The sequence below is a fragment of the Mirounga angustirostris genome, unplaced genomic scaffold (genome assembly GCF_029215605.1).
Source record: "Mirounga angustirostris isolate CCGP_5_RB_7025 unplaced genomic scaffold, mMirAng1.0.hap1 SCAF_5, whole genome shotgun sequence".
Classification (NCBI taxonomy): domain Eukaryota; kingdom Metazoa; phylum Chordata; class Mammalia; order Carnivora; family Phocidae; genus Mirounga; species Mirounga angustirostris.
Genome location: NW_026991713.1, coordinates 171620301 through 171637096, shown reverse-complemented (window position 1 = coordinate 171637096; position 16796 = coordinate 171620301). Strand labels below are relative to the sequence as shown.

Genomic DNA, 16796 nt, shown 5'->3' with positions numbered 1-16796 from the left:
ACCCCATTTCAGATGCACGGGGTCCAGAGACACACCAGACCCTCTGCTAGCCCAGAAGCGGGGCTGGCAGGGCCCACCCTGCTTTTTTGCCCCCGATAGCTGACATCTTGGCCTCCTTGGAGACATGGGAGGATGGTGGCCTGGGAAGATGAGCCCCTCTCCCAGGAAGGCCGTGTTGCCCAGAGCCAGGAAAATGCAGGCTTGCCTTCATAACCCAGTCTGGCCTCTCTGCTGTGGACAGACCACCCCACGCTAGAGATGCAGTAGTCCATGCTGGAGGGTGCTCCTTGAGCCCACAGCACTGTTCTCCCGTCCGCCCCCTCTTCCCCCTCACCCCTATATGACATCACTGCGCCACACCCCAGAGCTCACTTTCTTCTTTTATTGGGGAACAGACACAGGGCATATCACCAAGCGAGAAGCAGTACGGTGCCTCCGGGCAAGGACCAGGCCCACGGTAGCCAGAGTCAGGGATACCACCGTGGCCAGGCCTAAGCCCAGCATCACAGAGGTGTGAGGAGAGGTGGACCCCTCCACACCACGATCACCAGCCTTTCCCAGGAAGATCAGAGGCCCCACGGTGATCTCTGCTTCTTCGGTCACTGAAAGACACAGGATACCTAAGGGTCACCTTAGTCCCACACCAGGGGTCCGATGGTTTTGCTCTATTTCAGCAGATTTAACCAGGTTTTGTTCTAGAAGCTGCGTTATCTCCCCCACAGTCCTGATCACGCCCTACTCTGAACCCCTGGCTGATGCTGGAGTGGGGGTTTAGAGTCCCCTATTAGCCCCCAAGTCTTCTATGTAAGAAAGCCCAAAACCGCATTCCCCCAGCGGTGAGCAGCCTTGAGTGGGAGACCAAAGAGGAATGTCACCCTGCAGGGACAGCACGTACCCTAGACGGAGGGAAGGGCAAGAGCCCTGGAGGGGTCCTAACACCTACCGTGCCTTCGACTTCGGGCTCGGGAAGCAGACTTGCGCTGCCCTCTCTCTAGGTGGGACAGCCTCCTGGAACGGCCTGGAAGGCCACAACTGCCTTTGTTACAACAGTGACAGACGTCAGCAGTGCCTTCTACAGGGTACCACCTGAGCAGGGCGGGGTGGGGGGAAGGGGGGGAAGGGGGGGCGGGGAAGAAGACCAGAAGATCAGATGGCCGTGTTACCCTCAGGAACCAGCCTGCTGCTGGTATACATCCTAGGGGAACGGACCCCAGGGAGGCCAGTGACATGGCTTTCTGCCCCAGCCATGTCTAACCCGTTCCCTCACCTCTTGGTAGACTTGATGAAGGAACAGGCTTTATTTAGCTGGTCCGGGACTTGGTCAGCCGGAGTGACCTTCAGATGACAAGTGATATAGATCTAGAAGTAAGAGCAGGTGTTACGAGGTGGAATTCTAAACTGTACCAGGGACTTGAGTAAGCCAGTTCTTTAACCTGAACCCTTGGAGTTCATTTTAGAGATAGTAGAGGGTCAGAGGTGAAGTCAGCCAAGACTTGAAGTGGCAGATCAGATTCTAGACTGTAACCCACCAGCTTTATACCCCCCCCCCCCCCAATCTTTCCCAAACTCTCCAATCCCTTACCACCGTGCCACCTGGGATCGGGGAAATTTTGATACGAAGCCAGGGTTCACGTCAGCCCTGGTCCTCTCGGCAGATGCACCCCCAGGCAGAGGCCCCCCCTTCATACTCCAGGTAGTGCTTTGGCAACTCCTGCCAACCCTACAAGGGCGTAGAAGTTCTACCACCTTCTCTGAAGCCTTTTGCAGAGCCATAAACCTTGGCCACCACCTAGTGGCTGAGTGCACCAGCAGGGAAGCCAATTTGAACAAGGGAGGATACACTTCTAGCCAGCGGCTTTTTTCTTTTTAAAGATCTTAAAGTAATCTCTACACCCAACGTGAGGCTTGAACTCACAACCCCGAGATCAAGAGTCACATGCTCCGCTGACTGAGCCAGCCAGGCGCCCCAGGCCACCAGCCTTCTATCTGCCCCAGCAGAGGAGAGCTCTGGGATCCCTTAGGATCCCTATTTCAGGATAGCACTGCTTTTATCCTCAAGCTTCTTCCCAGTACATTTGTTCATGTTAACTGGGGCCCAAGACTCTACAATGGTTCTGTTCCTCTTGAATAAAAGGTTTACTTCTCTGTGCCTTGGACAGGGTCAGCCAAACCACCCCATTTACTGTTAAGGGAGAATCTTCCCAGAACTCAGGCTACCTTCCACTGATCAGCAGCATCCTCTGGTCTCTGGTCCGCAACCCCCCCCCCAACCCCCACAAAATCCCTAGAGGGGCAGATAGAAGCTCAGGTTGCACCTGCGCTGATAAACACCACCTGTATGAAGCCTTATCCCTTTCTCCCCCCCACCAGGTCACCTCTGAGGGTCAGTGGCACTCCCTACCCCAACTAGGATCCTCTACCCTAGGACCCACAAGGTCACTGATCTGGGTGATCAGGACCCTTTCTCAGTCTGTTCTTTATCCGCAGCCCCATCCGACCCATCTGGAGCTTCAGGGCATCTCACCAATAGCCTTGATTCACACCCCTCCTTTTATTGACCAGTCTGTATCAAGCTTCCTGTTCTCAGAACAGAACTGCTGGGCATGGGGAGGTAGCTCCAGTGTCATCTACAAATTCACTGTGCTAACCCCTTAATGCCCCTCAGCCATAGGAGCCTTTGGTTTAGTGGTTTGTAAACCCAGCTGTTTATTAGAGCCCCCTAGGAGCTGAAGTAGCTTTTGATGATTTCCAAGTAAAAAAGACCATATTTTATGGTCATTCATTCACTAGTCTAATGGTAGAAATCTAGATGATAGGTATATAGGTATTTGCTGTGAAATTCTTTCATCACAGGAGAATTTCCATGATAAAATGTTAGAAAAGAGATGCTGTCCCCATCCCAATTAAGTGAAAAGATAGGGGATTATAGGACCTTTCCAGGTGATTAGCATAGAGCCAAAATTAAAAAAAAAAAATCCCTGCTACAATCCCTTCCTGAGCAGCTATTCCAAACTTTGCATCCCCTGCTCCTCGTTCAGCAAACTTAAGATCTATTTTTTATTTGTAAAATTCTACCAGCACTTTCTGGTTAGCAATGCAGAGGCTGGGCTCTCTTCTAGACCTACTAAAACCAAATCCTGGGGATGGGGCCCAACCTAGATCAATAAACCCTCCAGATGCTGCTGATGCACTCAAGCTTCAAAAAGTCCCCGGTCTAGCTTAGGATCAAGTTCAAGAGCCTACCCTGTAGGAAGAGAAATTCATACCTGCTTTTCTTGCCCTTCCAGAAAGCTTCCAGGAAGGGTGACACCTGTTTTTGTCAACCCCTTTATTCAACCCTTCATCTGGCTTCTGGCCCTGCCCACTGTGGCAAAGACCAGGTTAGTGACCTGGCCACCAGATGCCACAGTGGGTGGTCCTCCTCTCATCTGAGCCATCAGCTCTACCCCTGGTTGGTTCTATTTCTAAGACCCTGGATTCTCTCCACCTGTCATGGGCTTCCTACCTACCTCTAAGGGTTTGTGCTACCCATGCTTCTTCCCTAAAGATCTCACTAGAGCCCATGGCTTTATCAGCTGAATTCACAGAGTTTTGGGATAGGGACAGAGCTATCAAGTTGCTTAAGGAGATACCTGGTGACCCACAGCAGACAGTAAGCCTGGTCAGCCTGACCCTATAGTTCAATCTTATTCCACGTTCCCCCACCCCCGAAGTAGGCTCCACACCCAACATGGGGCTTGAACTTAGAACACTGAGACCAAGTGTCACACGCTCCACTGACTTAGCCAGCCAGGTGCCCCCTAGTTATTTTTTAAAGGTCAATTACCGTGTTTCTGGAGTCATTAGCAAAGTGGAACATGTCTACTGTGAACTGCAGAGTCTCTGGCCTGGGTCTGGGGCTTTTGAAGGCAGAAGAGGCATCGGAGAGACCATCCACAAGACAGCTTTGAAGAGGAGTGGACAATGGAGTCAGGGGCTGAGAAAGGTGGTGGAGGTCAGGTAGTTACAAGGGCTCCCTAGAGAGGTGGCCCAGCCCTCACCCGTGGAAGTCCACGATGGTGTGATGAGGGGAGGCGTTCCGGGTGGGTGTCAGCGTGGCCACGCAGTGGTCCACGAACAGCCGCAGTGGCACGTGGCTACCAGTGTGAACTTCGGCCTGGAGGTGGGCGAGGTCTCCCAGCTGGAAGGTGGGGGACCGCTTCTCGGAGCCCCAGTCCTCTGAAAGGCACAGTCAGGGGTGAGACCACCCGAGCTCTCCCTGCCAGCACCCACCCAAGCCCTCCTTGCTTACCCTCCATCAGGCGGAGAGAGAAAACCAGCTTCTCCTCTGAGAGCATCGTGGTCCTAAAGGGCACCCAGGTGGGCAGGACGGCCTGGCTGCTCACGTTGCTGTGCCTACGGAGCAGACCAGCTGTCTACACCTGTCCTGAGCTCATCCCACCTGGCTTCAGTGGAGGGGTTGGGTCTCTCGTTCCTATCTCACAGCAGAGACCTCAGCTGGGGCCCAGCCAGGCGGTGAGTCTAAGGCCACTGAACAGACACCCGAAGTCTGAGCCTCCCCCTTGACCCTCCCAAACCCCACATCTGTGAGTGGGCCCCTCCCTCTAGCTGTGAGGACATTGCTGAGGCATGAAAATGGGATACACCCGAGTTCGCAGTTTGGTCTCTAGACCCAGATGGGCTTATCAGGGTTAACCCCAGAGGCTCAGATTTTGGGCCTGAGGCAGCCAGCCCTCTCTGCACCCCCTCTGGTTCTTGAGGGGCCTCAGAGACTGTCTGGGCCTATACCAGGACGGGAAGGTCCTTGGAAGCAGTGGGAGGTCTCCAGAGGTCTGCCCTGCCGACCTCACCGGGTCTCATGGGAGAGGCTGTGTCGGTGACGCATGGGAGAACTGGAGCTAGGATAGAGCATCCCAGCCTGGGGCAGGCCCCCCTGCACCACCTGCTGCCATCGGGCCAGGCAAGCCCACGTTCTCAGGTCAGTCCCAGGCAGAGATTTTCTAAAGCAAGGCAGCCATGGTTCCAGGAGGGCTTCAGCCTCTGGAGCAAGTACAGGGGCGGCTGGCCTTCCTGCCCTTGGCTCTTCCATCTTCCGCCACCCAACCAGCTCAGGCTCCAGGCTCCCTCCACCCCTGCTGCCGTGGGTCAGAACTCATTCTACACCATCACAGCTGGTCTCACCGATTCCATCTGCCCGAGGCCCTTCTGGGTTGAGAAACCCGTCCTTACCCATTCAGCTTGGTTCTAGGGAGGGGCGCCCGCTAAGGTGTGAGCCTGCGCCCCTTCTCTGGATCTGGTTGGGCCTTTAGAACCCCCCGTCTCCCTTCTCTTTTTTGTTCCCCCTTCCCTTTCTTGACCAGGCCCTGGGCTCCAGACCCCTGGGCTGCGCCCCTCTTAGTGGTACGTTGCACTCCCCTAGGGAGTGTGTGGCTCTGCCCAGACCGTCTCAGTCCCACCCGTCCTAGAGGCACCCTCCCAGGATCTTGTTCTGGGAGCCTCTACCATGAACCGCCCCCCACCCAGGCCCATACCTTCATGGTACCTCCCTTACCTCCTCCCAGCCTGTGCACTCTGCATTCAGCGGAGCCACACAGGACCCGGCACTGTGGCCTTGTCATTATGAGCCATAGTTGCCCCCTCCTCACGCGCCAGTGCCCAAGGTCACAGGCACGTGTTTGGTGCTAAGGCTTGAGGGGTCTCCCCCACCCGCGTGCACATTGCGGGGGAAGCCAGAGGCCAAGAGCAAGCTGTGCTAGCCCAAGCCTAGAACCTCCCCCTGCACGGAGTTTTTCCGAACTTCAAGGTGGGCCTGGGCTGGGCAGCCCTGCAGCTTCCACCGAGAGACAGCTGCGGCCCCGATGCATTTCAGAGGCTCAGGGCAGACTCAGCGGCCTCCCCACTCCCCGCTGGAGTGGAGGGCGGTGACCTCAACCTAAGTACGCACAACTTCGAGCCACCAAGCTGCCAGAGCATGCTGGGAGGGGCCTCTGCACCAGGCGCAGCAACACGCCCTGTCCCACACTGACCTGGGATAGCGGCACTCGATGGGAACCTCGGCGCGGTTAGTCCTGAGGATGGACAGGTTTCCCGCAGGGCGGGGGCTGTGGAGCAGGAAGGTGCTGTACACCAGAGCGCTGTCCGTCACCTGAACGGAACGGGAGGGATTAACCCCAACAGCATCACCTGCCCACGAAAGGGTGCAGGGAGGGCAGCCCACCTGAGGCGGGGAGAACCCAGACCCTGGACTCAAAGCCCACCCTCCTGATGACCCATGCGAAAGCCTGAACAGGTACCACCCTCGAACCTCCGTTTCCCGCCCCCCCCCTCCTGAAATTGTGACACCACCGCAGGGGGTCTGGATCAGCTCTGTGTCAGGCCCCAAGTGGTGCCCAGCGACCAGGGGTGTTGGATATGTGCTCCCCTTCTCAGGCTGCCACCCCCATCCCAACACCGTTTCCTTCTGGGGGTGGAAGGGGGGGCAGGGAAGGCCTGGGACCTAGAGAGCCACCTTGAACCCAGAAGGTTCCAAGAAGTTTAATTCATGGCCATAGCAGTTAAGACTCAACTTGCCCTCCCTTCTCTTCTCATACCCACATCACGGAAGGGGATACTGGGTCAGTGGTTGCCAGAGGCAGGAAGAGCTCAGGCAGGTGCTACCGGATACTTGCATCTTCCAAGGGGCCACCCGGGAGGAGACCAAGCTGCTGCCTGGCCATGCCCGAACCACTGCATCTTTAGGAGAGAGTCCTAGCTTTCTACTAGCTAGGGCCCCAGATGGACCAGCAGCAACATTTGTGGGTCGCCCTGTTCAGAAGTTCAGAATTTCAGGGCATTAAACCAATTGCAGCTGGTGGGACAGCACAGGGCCTGGCCCCAGGTGATTCTTATCAGGCAGGATTGTGAACCCCACCCCGGAAAAGGGCACGGCCAGGTTGTGCCTATTGGAGTCACCCGGGGGCCTTAAGGATGCTGCTAGTTGGCTCCCACAGCCCATCTGATTTAGCACAGGAAAAGGGAATCAGGATTTTTAAATGCTCGCCGGGCGGTTCTAATGCCCAAAGTTTGGGAGTTACTCAACTAGAATGATTCCTCAAATAACTCTTTGGGTTCTCTGGGCTCGCTGTCCTCTTCCTGGGGAAACAAGGGCCAGGAGGCCTCAGGGTAAGCCCCGGGGGTGGGGGGCAGCATGGAAGATTAAAGCCCCAGGAAGGCTCCAGGTGCTTACTGAGCTTGCCCCCACCCTAGCCAAGCTGAGCCGTGAGTCCAGGGCCTGGTGGGCAAGAGCCCAGGACAAAGGAGAAGATGGGCTGTGGGGTGACAGGAAGTAGTCCAAGGAACCATGGACCAGCTAGGGGTCCTGTGCCCAGTCCAGCCCTGCCTTGCTGGAAGCCCCTCCTTGTAGCCTGAATTACTTAGCTCTTCAGTACCTGCCTCCCACATTAAGTGTCCCCACCCCCCCTACTTGGGACTACCCCCAGGGATCCCGTTTGTGCCTTGAAGTTAACACAGAGGTGATCATGAAGCCCTTTGCCCCCTCCCTCAAAGCCACATCTCTCCTGGATGCCCTCCAGGGGTTCACAAACCCTCAGGAATCAGAGTGGGGAATGCCCTCTCTGGCCCAGAGTGCAGAGCCATCTCTGGACTCCACCCTGTCTATCTGATTCCGGCAACTAGAGGCAAGCACTTTCAACCACCCCAAGTTGCCAATCCCAGGCTTCAGGCCTCAGTTGCTCCCTGTCCCCAGCAAGTGAAAGGGCTCTGGCCCAGCCCCACCTCTCCCTGGCCCTGCATCCACACTCCCCGTGGCCACCAAGGGGGCCAAGTCTCACCTGCATCCCGTTGCCACACTCATGCAGCCCGACCTCAAACCTGACCACATCATCTGTGTCCATAGAGACCAGGGGTTCACAGTTCTCCGGGCCCAGGGTGAGGTCTGCAGGTCTGACGAGCTTCCCAGTACCAAAAAGGTTTTTGCTGACAGTGACCACCAGCTGGGCCTCCAGACACTCCACCACCACGGGGGGCCTAGATGGCAATGAGTAGTAGGTCTCACCCAGAGAAGTGGTCTGGGGGTAGCACAGCTCCACGCCTCCCAAGAGCAGAAAGCAGATGAAGAGCCCATGGCTCAGCCCCATGGCTCCTCCAGTCACTCGCACTGGTAACCCCTGTGTAGCCACCACCCAGCGGTCTTATACCCCGGATGATGCCACCTGCACCTGGGCTCCCCAACCAATCAGTGGGCCAGTCCCCGATCTAGCAGCTTCGCATCACCTGGGAGCTTGTTAGACCTGCAGACTCTCCGCCCCACCCCAGACCTACCGAATCAGAATCTGGTGTTTTGCTCTCTTCCCAAGTGATTTGTGTTCGAGGTAAATCTGACAAGCATGGGCGGGCAGCCCATTCAGTCATACCGTCTTGCCCCTTCTCTACCCCCACTCCCATGTGTCAGCCCTTTGCTGGCCCAGCGAGGGAGTTAAGAGCGGGCCCAGGTCTGTGGGGGAGATGGGGAGAAAGAATTTGATTGGAGGGTGAGGAGGATGGATCAGGGGAGGCAGGGAGGTCATTCCAAGTGAGAAAACAGAAGGAGGCCTCATTAGGAGACCAGGGAATTTTAGGGGTCATTGCCCAATTTTATGGGAGGTAGGAGGGGAGGTCAGTTTAGGTAGAGGTGGCCGTGTGAACAGAGGGGAAGAGAGGGGATTGGGCGGGCTTGGGAGAAAAGCCCAGGAGCTCAGAGGTGCTGGAGCCTCGGTTCCCCGGGGGGTAAGAGTGACAGTTTAGGGGGCTGGGGAGGTGGGTGGGCGGTCTGGGGGTCTCTGGCTGGGAAGGGGTAGGACCAGAGAGGAGGGTCAGGTGGCTACTGTACCAGTCCTGGTGGGAGAGGGTGAAGAAGGATTGGCAGGGTCGACATTTACATTTACTCTGCCAGGAAGCAGGGGAGGCGAACTACAAAAATTAACAGCACCAGGGCGCCTGGCTGGCTCAGTTGGTGGAGTGTGCAACTCTTGATCTTGGGGTCTTGAGTTCGAGCCTACGTTGGGTGTGAAGAGTACTTAAAAATAAAGAGGGGCGCCTGGGTGGCTCAGTCGGTTAAGCGGCTGCCTCCGGCTCAGGTCATGATCCTGGGGTCCTGGGATCGAGCCCCGCATCAGGCTCCCTGCTCGGCGGAGAGCCTGCTTCTCCCTTTCCCTCTGCCTGCCACTCTGCCTACTTGTGCTCTCTCTGTCAAATAAATAAATTTTAAAAAATAAAAAAATAAAAAATTAATGGCACCTAATTCCTAGGGACAGAATGTGGACTCACTTGCAAATGCTTGCTTCTGAAGTAATCAAACCATAGATTTAAGTTGCTTGAACAGTCCCTTGGTGGGTTTTTTTGCGGGGGGAGGGTATATTTTTTTAATATGTACTCTAGTTTACTTGTGGGAAAATAAATAAGTGGAGGGAAGAGATTACCCCCACAACTTCCTTTGACTTAACCAACAGGGGTGGGTGGGGGGTGGAGGCAGCCAGCTCAGAGAAGCAGCTCTAAGCTCACCTGGGTGGCCCACCCCTGTGGGAAACCCTTCCCTCTGGGTTCCCTGTGTTAGATAAAAAAAATTCAACCCAGTAAATTTTATTTATTTATTTATTAAAGATTTTAATTTTTTTTTTAAAACATGGAATGCTTCACGAATTTTCATGTCATCCTTGTGCAGGGGCCATGCTAATCTCTGTATTATTCCAATTTTAGTATATGTGCTGCTGAAGCAAGCACTTAAAGATTTTATTTTATTTTTTATTTTATTTCTTAAAGATTGATTTATTTATGCGAAAGAGAGCACTCGTAATCATGCGCGCGTGTGGAGGCGAGGGGAGGGGCAGAGGGAGAGAGAATCTCAAGCGGACTCCCCTCTGAGTGTGGAGATTGATGAGGGGCTGGATCCCACCACCCATGAGATCATGACCTGAGCCGAAACCGAGTCGGATGCTCAACCGACTGAGCCACCTGGGTGCCCCAAAGATTTTATATTTAAGTAATGTCCATACCCAACGTGGGGCTCAAACTCACAACCCCAAGATCAAAAATCACATGCTCCACTGACTGAACCAGCCAGGCGTCCCAACCCAGGAAAGAGCTAATTGGCTTTATTATTTGGTTCATGAATCAGGCAGCACACCATCTAACAGGTAAAGGGGAACCCCAAAGGGCCACAGGAAATGAAAGTTTTTTTAAAAATAGAGAGGGAGGGGCACCTGGGTGGCTCAGTGGGCTAAGTGTCTGACTTTGGCTTGGGTCATGATATCAGGGTCCTGGAATTGAGTTCTGAGTTAGGCTCTGCGGTCAGTGGGGAGTCTGCTTGTCCCTCTGCCTCTTCCCCTGCTCATGCTCGAGCTCTTGCTCTTTCTCTCAAATAAATAATTAAAGTCTTAAAAAAATTAAAAATAGAGAGGGAGTAGAACAAAGGAAATTATTAGAAAGAATTCATTGTTTTAGGCAAGTTCGCCCTCCTAAGGGGAATGGAAGGGATCTTTCAGTAAACTTCCTAGGGCTGACCCTAGAGCAGGAAATTCCTATTTGGCTGGTTAAAGGTTACATTTCTGGGGTGCCTGGGTGGCTCAGTCAGTTAGGTGTCTGACTCTTGATTGCAACTCAGGTCTGCCTGAGATTCTCTCTCTCTCCCTCTGCCCCCCCCCACTTGCGGTCTCTCTCACTGTCTCTAAAATAAATAAATAAGTCTTAAAAATAAATAAATAAATATATTTTAAAAAGGTTACATTTCGGGGCACCTGGGTGGCTCAGTCGGTTAAGCGTCTGCCTTTGGCTCAGGTCATGATCCTAGGGTCCTGGGATCGAGCCCCACTTCGGGCTTCTGGCTCAGCAGGGAGCCTGCTTCTCTCTCTCCCCCGGCCTCTCCCCCTGCTCGTGCTCTCTCTCTGTATCTGTGTCTCAAGTGAATAAATAAAATCTTTAAAAAAAAAAAAGGTTACATTTCTGAGGGGTTGAAACTACAGTTAGGTTAGGTATTAAATCTTGGTTTACTGACTTGGGGCCTTAACACAAGTGATGCCTTTTTGGGCCTGTGGTTTTCTTTTTAACCTACCTACCAGGTCCAGAGGGAGGGAGCCAGCTGGGGCCCGCGGTCCCAAAGAACAGCTAGTTGGAGACACTCTGTCTTAGGAGTGGGGGCCCTCTGGGGAAGGGGCCTCTCCGTGCTTGTAGCCCACAGCTGTGTTTGTGGACTGTGCTGGAAATAGGGTGGGCTGGGCTGGGCACTGCAAATGAGGGCCTCCTTGAAGCCTTGGGATCCATCCCCTCTCCCTCTGTGCCCTGGGACTAACCCCTCCTAGAAGGCTTCGGGATAAAAGGACATGGACTGCCTGGCCGGTGCAGTTGGCGGAGCATGTGGGTTTAAGCCCCACATTGGGCTTAGAGTTTACAAACAACTAAAAAATAAGACATGAAGAAATTGATGAGGGGGTGTGAGGCATGTATTGGGGGAGGGGGAGAGGAGGATGGGGGAGAGTATGCACATGAAGTGCTGGTAAGTTTGTGTGTCCCCTTTCCAGAAAGAGGACCGAAGACAACCCCATCAAGGAGCCTGGCCAGTCCAGCCCCAACTCTCCCCACCCCGCCCAGATTCTGGGTCTTTTGCATTTTTCTGAGCAGTACTGCCACCTGGTGGCCAGAATCACCAAAGGCGGAGGCACCAGCCCAGCGTGTTTTCCTTAAAATTCCTTAGAGCCCAGATACTGGTCTCTAAATACTATTCCTTTCTAACTGGGGGACCCAGGGTTCCTTGGAGGACTGGCTGATTCCAGGGCAAGGGCCAGGAAAGTACAGGTGAATCTGGAATGTCTTGTTATGGCAAAAAATGATCACAAAATGATGAGGGCGTGTCAAAAGGACTCAAGCCAAATTGAATGGGGGGGGTGGCCCCACTGGCCAAGTTGGGGACAACTGTACATCAAATGAATGAGGACAACAAGGACTCCACATCTCCACATTGAATAAAGTAAGAATCCACGGGCATCCATTCTGACAATGCGTAAAAACACATAAATGGGAATATTTTTCCATAAAAGGGAAGAAGCTTCTTTACAGTAGAACACTATCATAGGAGGAAGGACCATTTAGAAAATGACCATTTGGGGGCGCCTGGGTGGTACAGTCAGTTGAGCATTCTACTCCTGGTTTTCTGCTCAGGTCGGGATATTAGCATTGTGAGATCAAGCCCCATGTCTAGGGCTCTGTGCTTGAGATTCTCTCTCCCTCTGCCCCTCCCCCCACCTCTCTCTCTCAAATAAATAAATAAATCTTTAAAAAAATGACCAGTTGCAGTCATTATAGTAACAGATTCAGGCAAGAATTATCAGTGTATATTAAAAATTCATTGACGGCATGATGGGGGTGTTAGCTGTGGTGATAATCATTTCCAGTATATGAGTATCAGATCAACATGTTGTCCACCTTGAACTCACACAATGTTATGCAATTATAACTTGATAAAGCTGGAAGAAAAGTTCCGGAGATGGATAATGGCAGTGGTTGCCCAATGGTATGAATGTAGTGGATGCCACTGAACTATATACTTATAAATAACTAAAATTGTAAATTTTATTTATTTATTTATTTACTTACTTAGTCATAGTATTATTATTCATAACAAATAAATATATAAATATTTTATAAATATATAATCAATAAAGATTTTATTTTTAAAGATTTACTTATAAATAAAGATTTTATTTTTAAAAAAGATTATTTGAGAGAGAGAGAGCATGAGCGGGAAGAGGGACAGAGGGAGAGGGAGAGAGAAACTTAAGCAGACTCCATGCTGAGCACAGACCCGGAGGTCATGACCTGAGCTGAAATCATGAGTTGGACACTTAACCACAGAGGTGCGCCAAGATTTTATTTTTAAGTAATCTCTACATGCAACGTGGAGCTTGAACTTACAACCCTGAGATCAAGAGTTGCATGCTCTGCCAGCTAAGCCAGCCAGGCACCCCAAAATGGTAAATTTTATGTTATGTACATTTTACCACAATAAGAACAACACAGGGGAAAAAAAAACTACTTGATGGAAGCTTGAATGCATAGTTTCAAAGTTTCTCCCTCAAGATTCTGTATTAATTACAAAGGAGTAAGTGGTTACTTCACAGTGATTAAATCTGGCAGATACCACTTAAGCCACATTGTCAAAGTTAATTAACCATTAGAGGAATACACATTGTCCCATTAGTGGGATAAACTGACATTGTGTGCCTCCTCATGTGAGGGGATGATGCCCAGTTTTTGGAAAAAAGTATGTATGTGTATGTGTGTACACACTTTTATGTGTATACATGTGTGTATATATACGTGCTTGTGTATGTTCATTTATACACATACAAATATAAAGAGATACAGAGGAGCTCCCAGGTGGCTCGGTTAAGGTTAAGTGTCTGCCTTCAGCTCAGGTCATGATCTCAGGGTCCTGGGATCAAGCCCCGCATCAGGCTCCCTGCTCAGAGGGGAGTCTGCTTCTCCCTCTGCCCCTCGCTCTCTCTCTCTCTCTCAAGTAAATAAATAAAATCTTAAAAAAGAGAGAGAGACAGATACAGAGAGAGTATATGCAGCAAAATGTTCATATTTGCTGTAAAGGGGAAACAGGATTTCAAAATGAAAAATAAACCTTCTCTAGGTCAATTCAAGTGAAAGGGAAAATAGTGGCATCCCTTTTCAGAAGAAGGCTTTTAACCAGTTTCCAAAAGCAATTGCTGAAGTGAAATATGAAGTTACTAGACATAAACCGTACCAACCAAAAATGTGCAAGATCTTTGAGGAATACTTTATGAAACTTTATTGAAAGTCATCAGAGAATATCTAAATGCACAGAGAGCTATTCCATATTCATGGATGGGAAACACAATATCATCAAGATCTCAATTTTCCTCCCGAAGTTAATCTATAATCTCTGTCAAAATCCCCATAGGTGTGTGTGTATGCGTGTGTGTGTGTATGGAACCTGACTAAGTGATTCTAAAATTTATACAGAAGGGCTAAGGATCAAGGAAATCAAGACTTGTGAAGAAAAAGAACAATGCGAAAGACACATGCTCGCAGCTATGAAGTTATATATTCTAGAGCCATAGTAATTAAAATGAGGTGCTCATAGGACAGAAAAACACTAGGAGTGGAATAGATGAGTGAGTCCAGAAGCAGCCACTGACATATGTGAAATATGACACATAACAGAGGGGACAGATGGACAACTTAATGAAAGGAGCTGTGACAGTGATTATCCGTATGGGGGAAAAACTGGATATCTACTTCATACATAAAAAGGAATTCTAGATAAATTAAAGAGCTGAATGTGTAGGAAGAAAGCTTTATTTTTTTAAATCATTTTTAATTTTTTTAAAGATTTTTATTTATTTGTTTGACAGAGAGAGAGAGTGAGCACAAGTGGGGGGAGCGGCAGACAGAGGGAGAAGCAGGCTCGATGCGGCGCTCGATCCCAGGACCCCGGGATCTTGACCTGAGCCAAAGGCAGACGCTTAATGACTGAGCCACCCAGGTGCCCCTGGAAGAAAACTTTAAAATTTGTGGAAGGAAATACAACCTCCCGGGACAGAGTGAGATGGAGGGTATTTGCTAAACATGACCCACCCAACAAGAAAAAGCACAAAGCATTAAAGAGAGGTGACTTTTGGGGACACTTTCATAAGTGATAAAAATAGCTACCGTGACAGGGCACCGGGGTGGCTCAGTCAGTTGAGGGACCGGCTCTTGACTTTGGCTCGGGTCATGATGACAAGGTCCTGGGATCACGTAGGGCTCCATGCTCAGCGGGGAGTCTGCTTGAAGATTCTCTCCCTCTGCCCGTCCCCTTTCTCTCTCTCTCTCTAAAATAAATAAGTCTTAAAAAAAAAAAAAATAGAGGGGCACCTGGGTGGCTCAGTCGTTAAGCGTCTGCCTTTGGCTCAGGTCGTGATCCCGGGGTCCTGGGATCAAGCCCCGCATTGGGCTCGGCGGGAGGCCTGCTTCTCCCTCTCCCACTCCCCCACCCCGCTCGTGTTCACTCTCTCGCTGTGTCTCTCTCTGTCAAATAAATAAAATCTTTAAAACATAAAAATAAAAAATAAAAAATAAATAGAACTTTCCTGGGACACCTGGCTGACTCAGTCGATGGAACATTTGACTCTTGATCTTGGGGTTGAGTTCGAGCCCCACATTGCCTGTAGAGATTACTCAAAAAAAAAAAAAAATTTTTTTTTTTTTTTAAACTAGGACTTTCCTTTCTGTCACCCTGGGAAGGCAAAATAGCTGGTATGTGACAGAGAATAAGAGTAGCCATAAATTATAAGGCAGCTGGAATTTGCCAGACACACATACCCACATGCTGCCGATTCTGCTGCTTAATTCTGCAGCCAGACTTCAGACAGACTGGAGAGATCCCGATGGGCTGGGATCTGGCACATTTTTTGTGCAGTGACTGAAGTGAAAAGAAATTTAAAGATACAAAAAGAAAGGGGCTCTAACGTGCATGGGGAACTTTTCACTATTTCATTATTAAATGTCAAATGGTATATAAAATTTACAGCCCACTGGAGCGAGTATGTAACCTTGATTACAGCTCAGGAAAACGGATATTTTGTACCACACTTTGACTTTTTATTATAAAGTGTTCAAAAATTATCTTAAAAAATAAACAAGTGTTGGGCGCCTGGGTGGCTCAGTCGTTAAGCGTCTGCCTTCGGCTCAGGTCATGATCCCAGGGTCCTAGGATCGAGCCCCACATCGGGCTCTCTGCTCAGCGGGGAGCCTGCTTCTCCCTCTCCCACTCCCCCTGCTTGTGTTCCCTCTCTCGCTGTGTCTCTCTCTGTCAAAGAAATAAATAAAATCTTTTAAAAAAAGAAAAGAAGGGGCGCCTGGGTGGCTCAGTCATTAAGCGTCTGCCTTCGGCTCAGGTCATGATCCCAGGGTCCTGGGATCGAGTCCCACATGGGGTTCCCTGCTCGGCAGGAAGCCTGCTTCTCCTTCTCCCAGTCCCCCTGCTTGTGTTCCTGCTCTCGCTGTCTCTCTGTCAAATAAATAAATAAAATCTTAAAAAATAAAAAAAAAATAAAAATAAAAAAAAATAAACAAATGTCTAAACTAAAAATGGAGGGGGCGCCTGGCTAGCTCAGTTAGTAGAGCATGAGATTCTCGATCTCGGGTTGTGAGTTGAAGCCCCACACATTGGGCGTGGAGTCTAAAAAAATAAAATAGGGGAGCCTGGGTGGCTCAGTCGGTTGAGTGTCAGCTCTTGGTTTTGGTTCAGGTCATGATGTCAGGCTCGTGGGAAGAAACCCTGTGTGGGGCTCCCTGCTCAACTCAGAGTCTATTTGAGATTCTCTCTCTCCTTCTTCCCCTGCCCCTCCCCCCGCCCCCATAAATAAATAAATAAAATCTTTTCTAAAAATAATAAAAATAAAGTCTTTTCAAAATAAATAAATAGGGATACCTGGGTGGCTCAGTCAGTTAAGCATCTGCCTTCGGCTCAGGTCATCATCCTAGGATCCTGGGATCGAGTCCCGCATTGGGCTCCTTGTTCAGTGGGGGAGTCTGCTTCTCTCTCTCTCTCCAACCCTCCCCCCACTCATTCTCTCTCTCTTTTGCAAATAAATAAATAAAATCTAAAAAAAAAACCAAAAAACCTGGGGTGCCTGGGCGGCTCAGTCGTTAAGCGTCTGCCTTCAGCTCAGGTCGTGATCTCAGGTCCTGGGATCGAGCCCCGCATTGGACTGCTCAGTGGAGAGACTGCTTCTCCCTCTCCCACTCCCCCTGCG

The 16796-nt window shown here is 50.8% G+C and overlaps 1 protein-coding gene and 1 non-coding gene across 2 annotated transcripts; both read right to left on the bottom strand.

Annotated features, from left to right (window-relative positions):
- Nucleotides 1-368: 368 nt before the first annotated feature.
- Nucleotides 369-8135, bottom strand: ZP3 (zona pellucida glycoprotein 3). The gene is made up of 8 exons (XM_045872114.2): nucleotides 7830-8135; nucleotides 6027-6145; nucleotides 4292-4395; nucleotides 4041-4218; nucleotides 3827-3944; nucleotides 1268-1359; nucleotides 944-1086; nucleotides 369-602 (listed from the first exon to the last, which is right to left on the bottom strand). The coding sequence occupies exons 1-8, from the start codon at nucleotides 8133-8135 to the stop codon at nucleotides 382-384; spliced, it is 1281 nt and encodes a 426-aa protein (XP_045728070.1). The 3' UTR covers nucleotides 369-381.
- Nucleotides 8136-9652: 1517 nt separating this feature from the next.
- Nucleotides 9653-9756, bottom strand: LOC123845061 (U6 spliceosomal RNA). Its single transcript, XR_006790910.1, has one exon. It is a non-coding gene; the product is annotated as a U6 spliceosomal RNA (small nuclear RNA).
- Nucleotides 9757-16796: the final 7040 nt, after the last annotated feature.

Coding starts and splice junctions, on each gene's coding strand:
- ZP3 (XM_045872114.2), bottom strand. CDS start 8,135: ATGGGGCTGAGCCATGGGCTCTTCATCTGCTTTCTGCTCTTGGGAGGC. Junction 6,146..7,829: donor AGTGTGGCAACGGGATGCAG/GTGAGACTTGGC, acceptor CGTTCCGTTCAG/GTGACGGACAGCGCTCTGGT. Junction 3,945..4,040: donor ACCATCGTGGACTTCCACGG/GTGAGGGCTGGG, acceptor TCCTCTTCAAAG/CTGTCTTGTGGATGGTCTCT.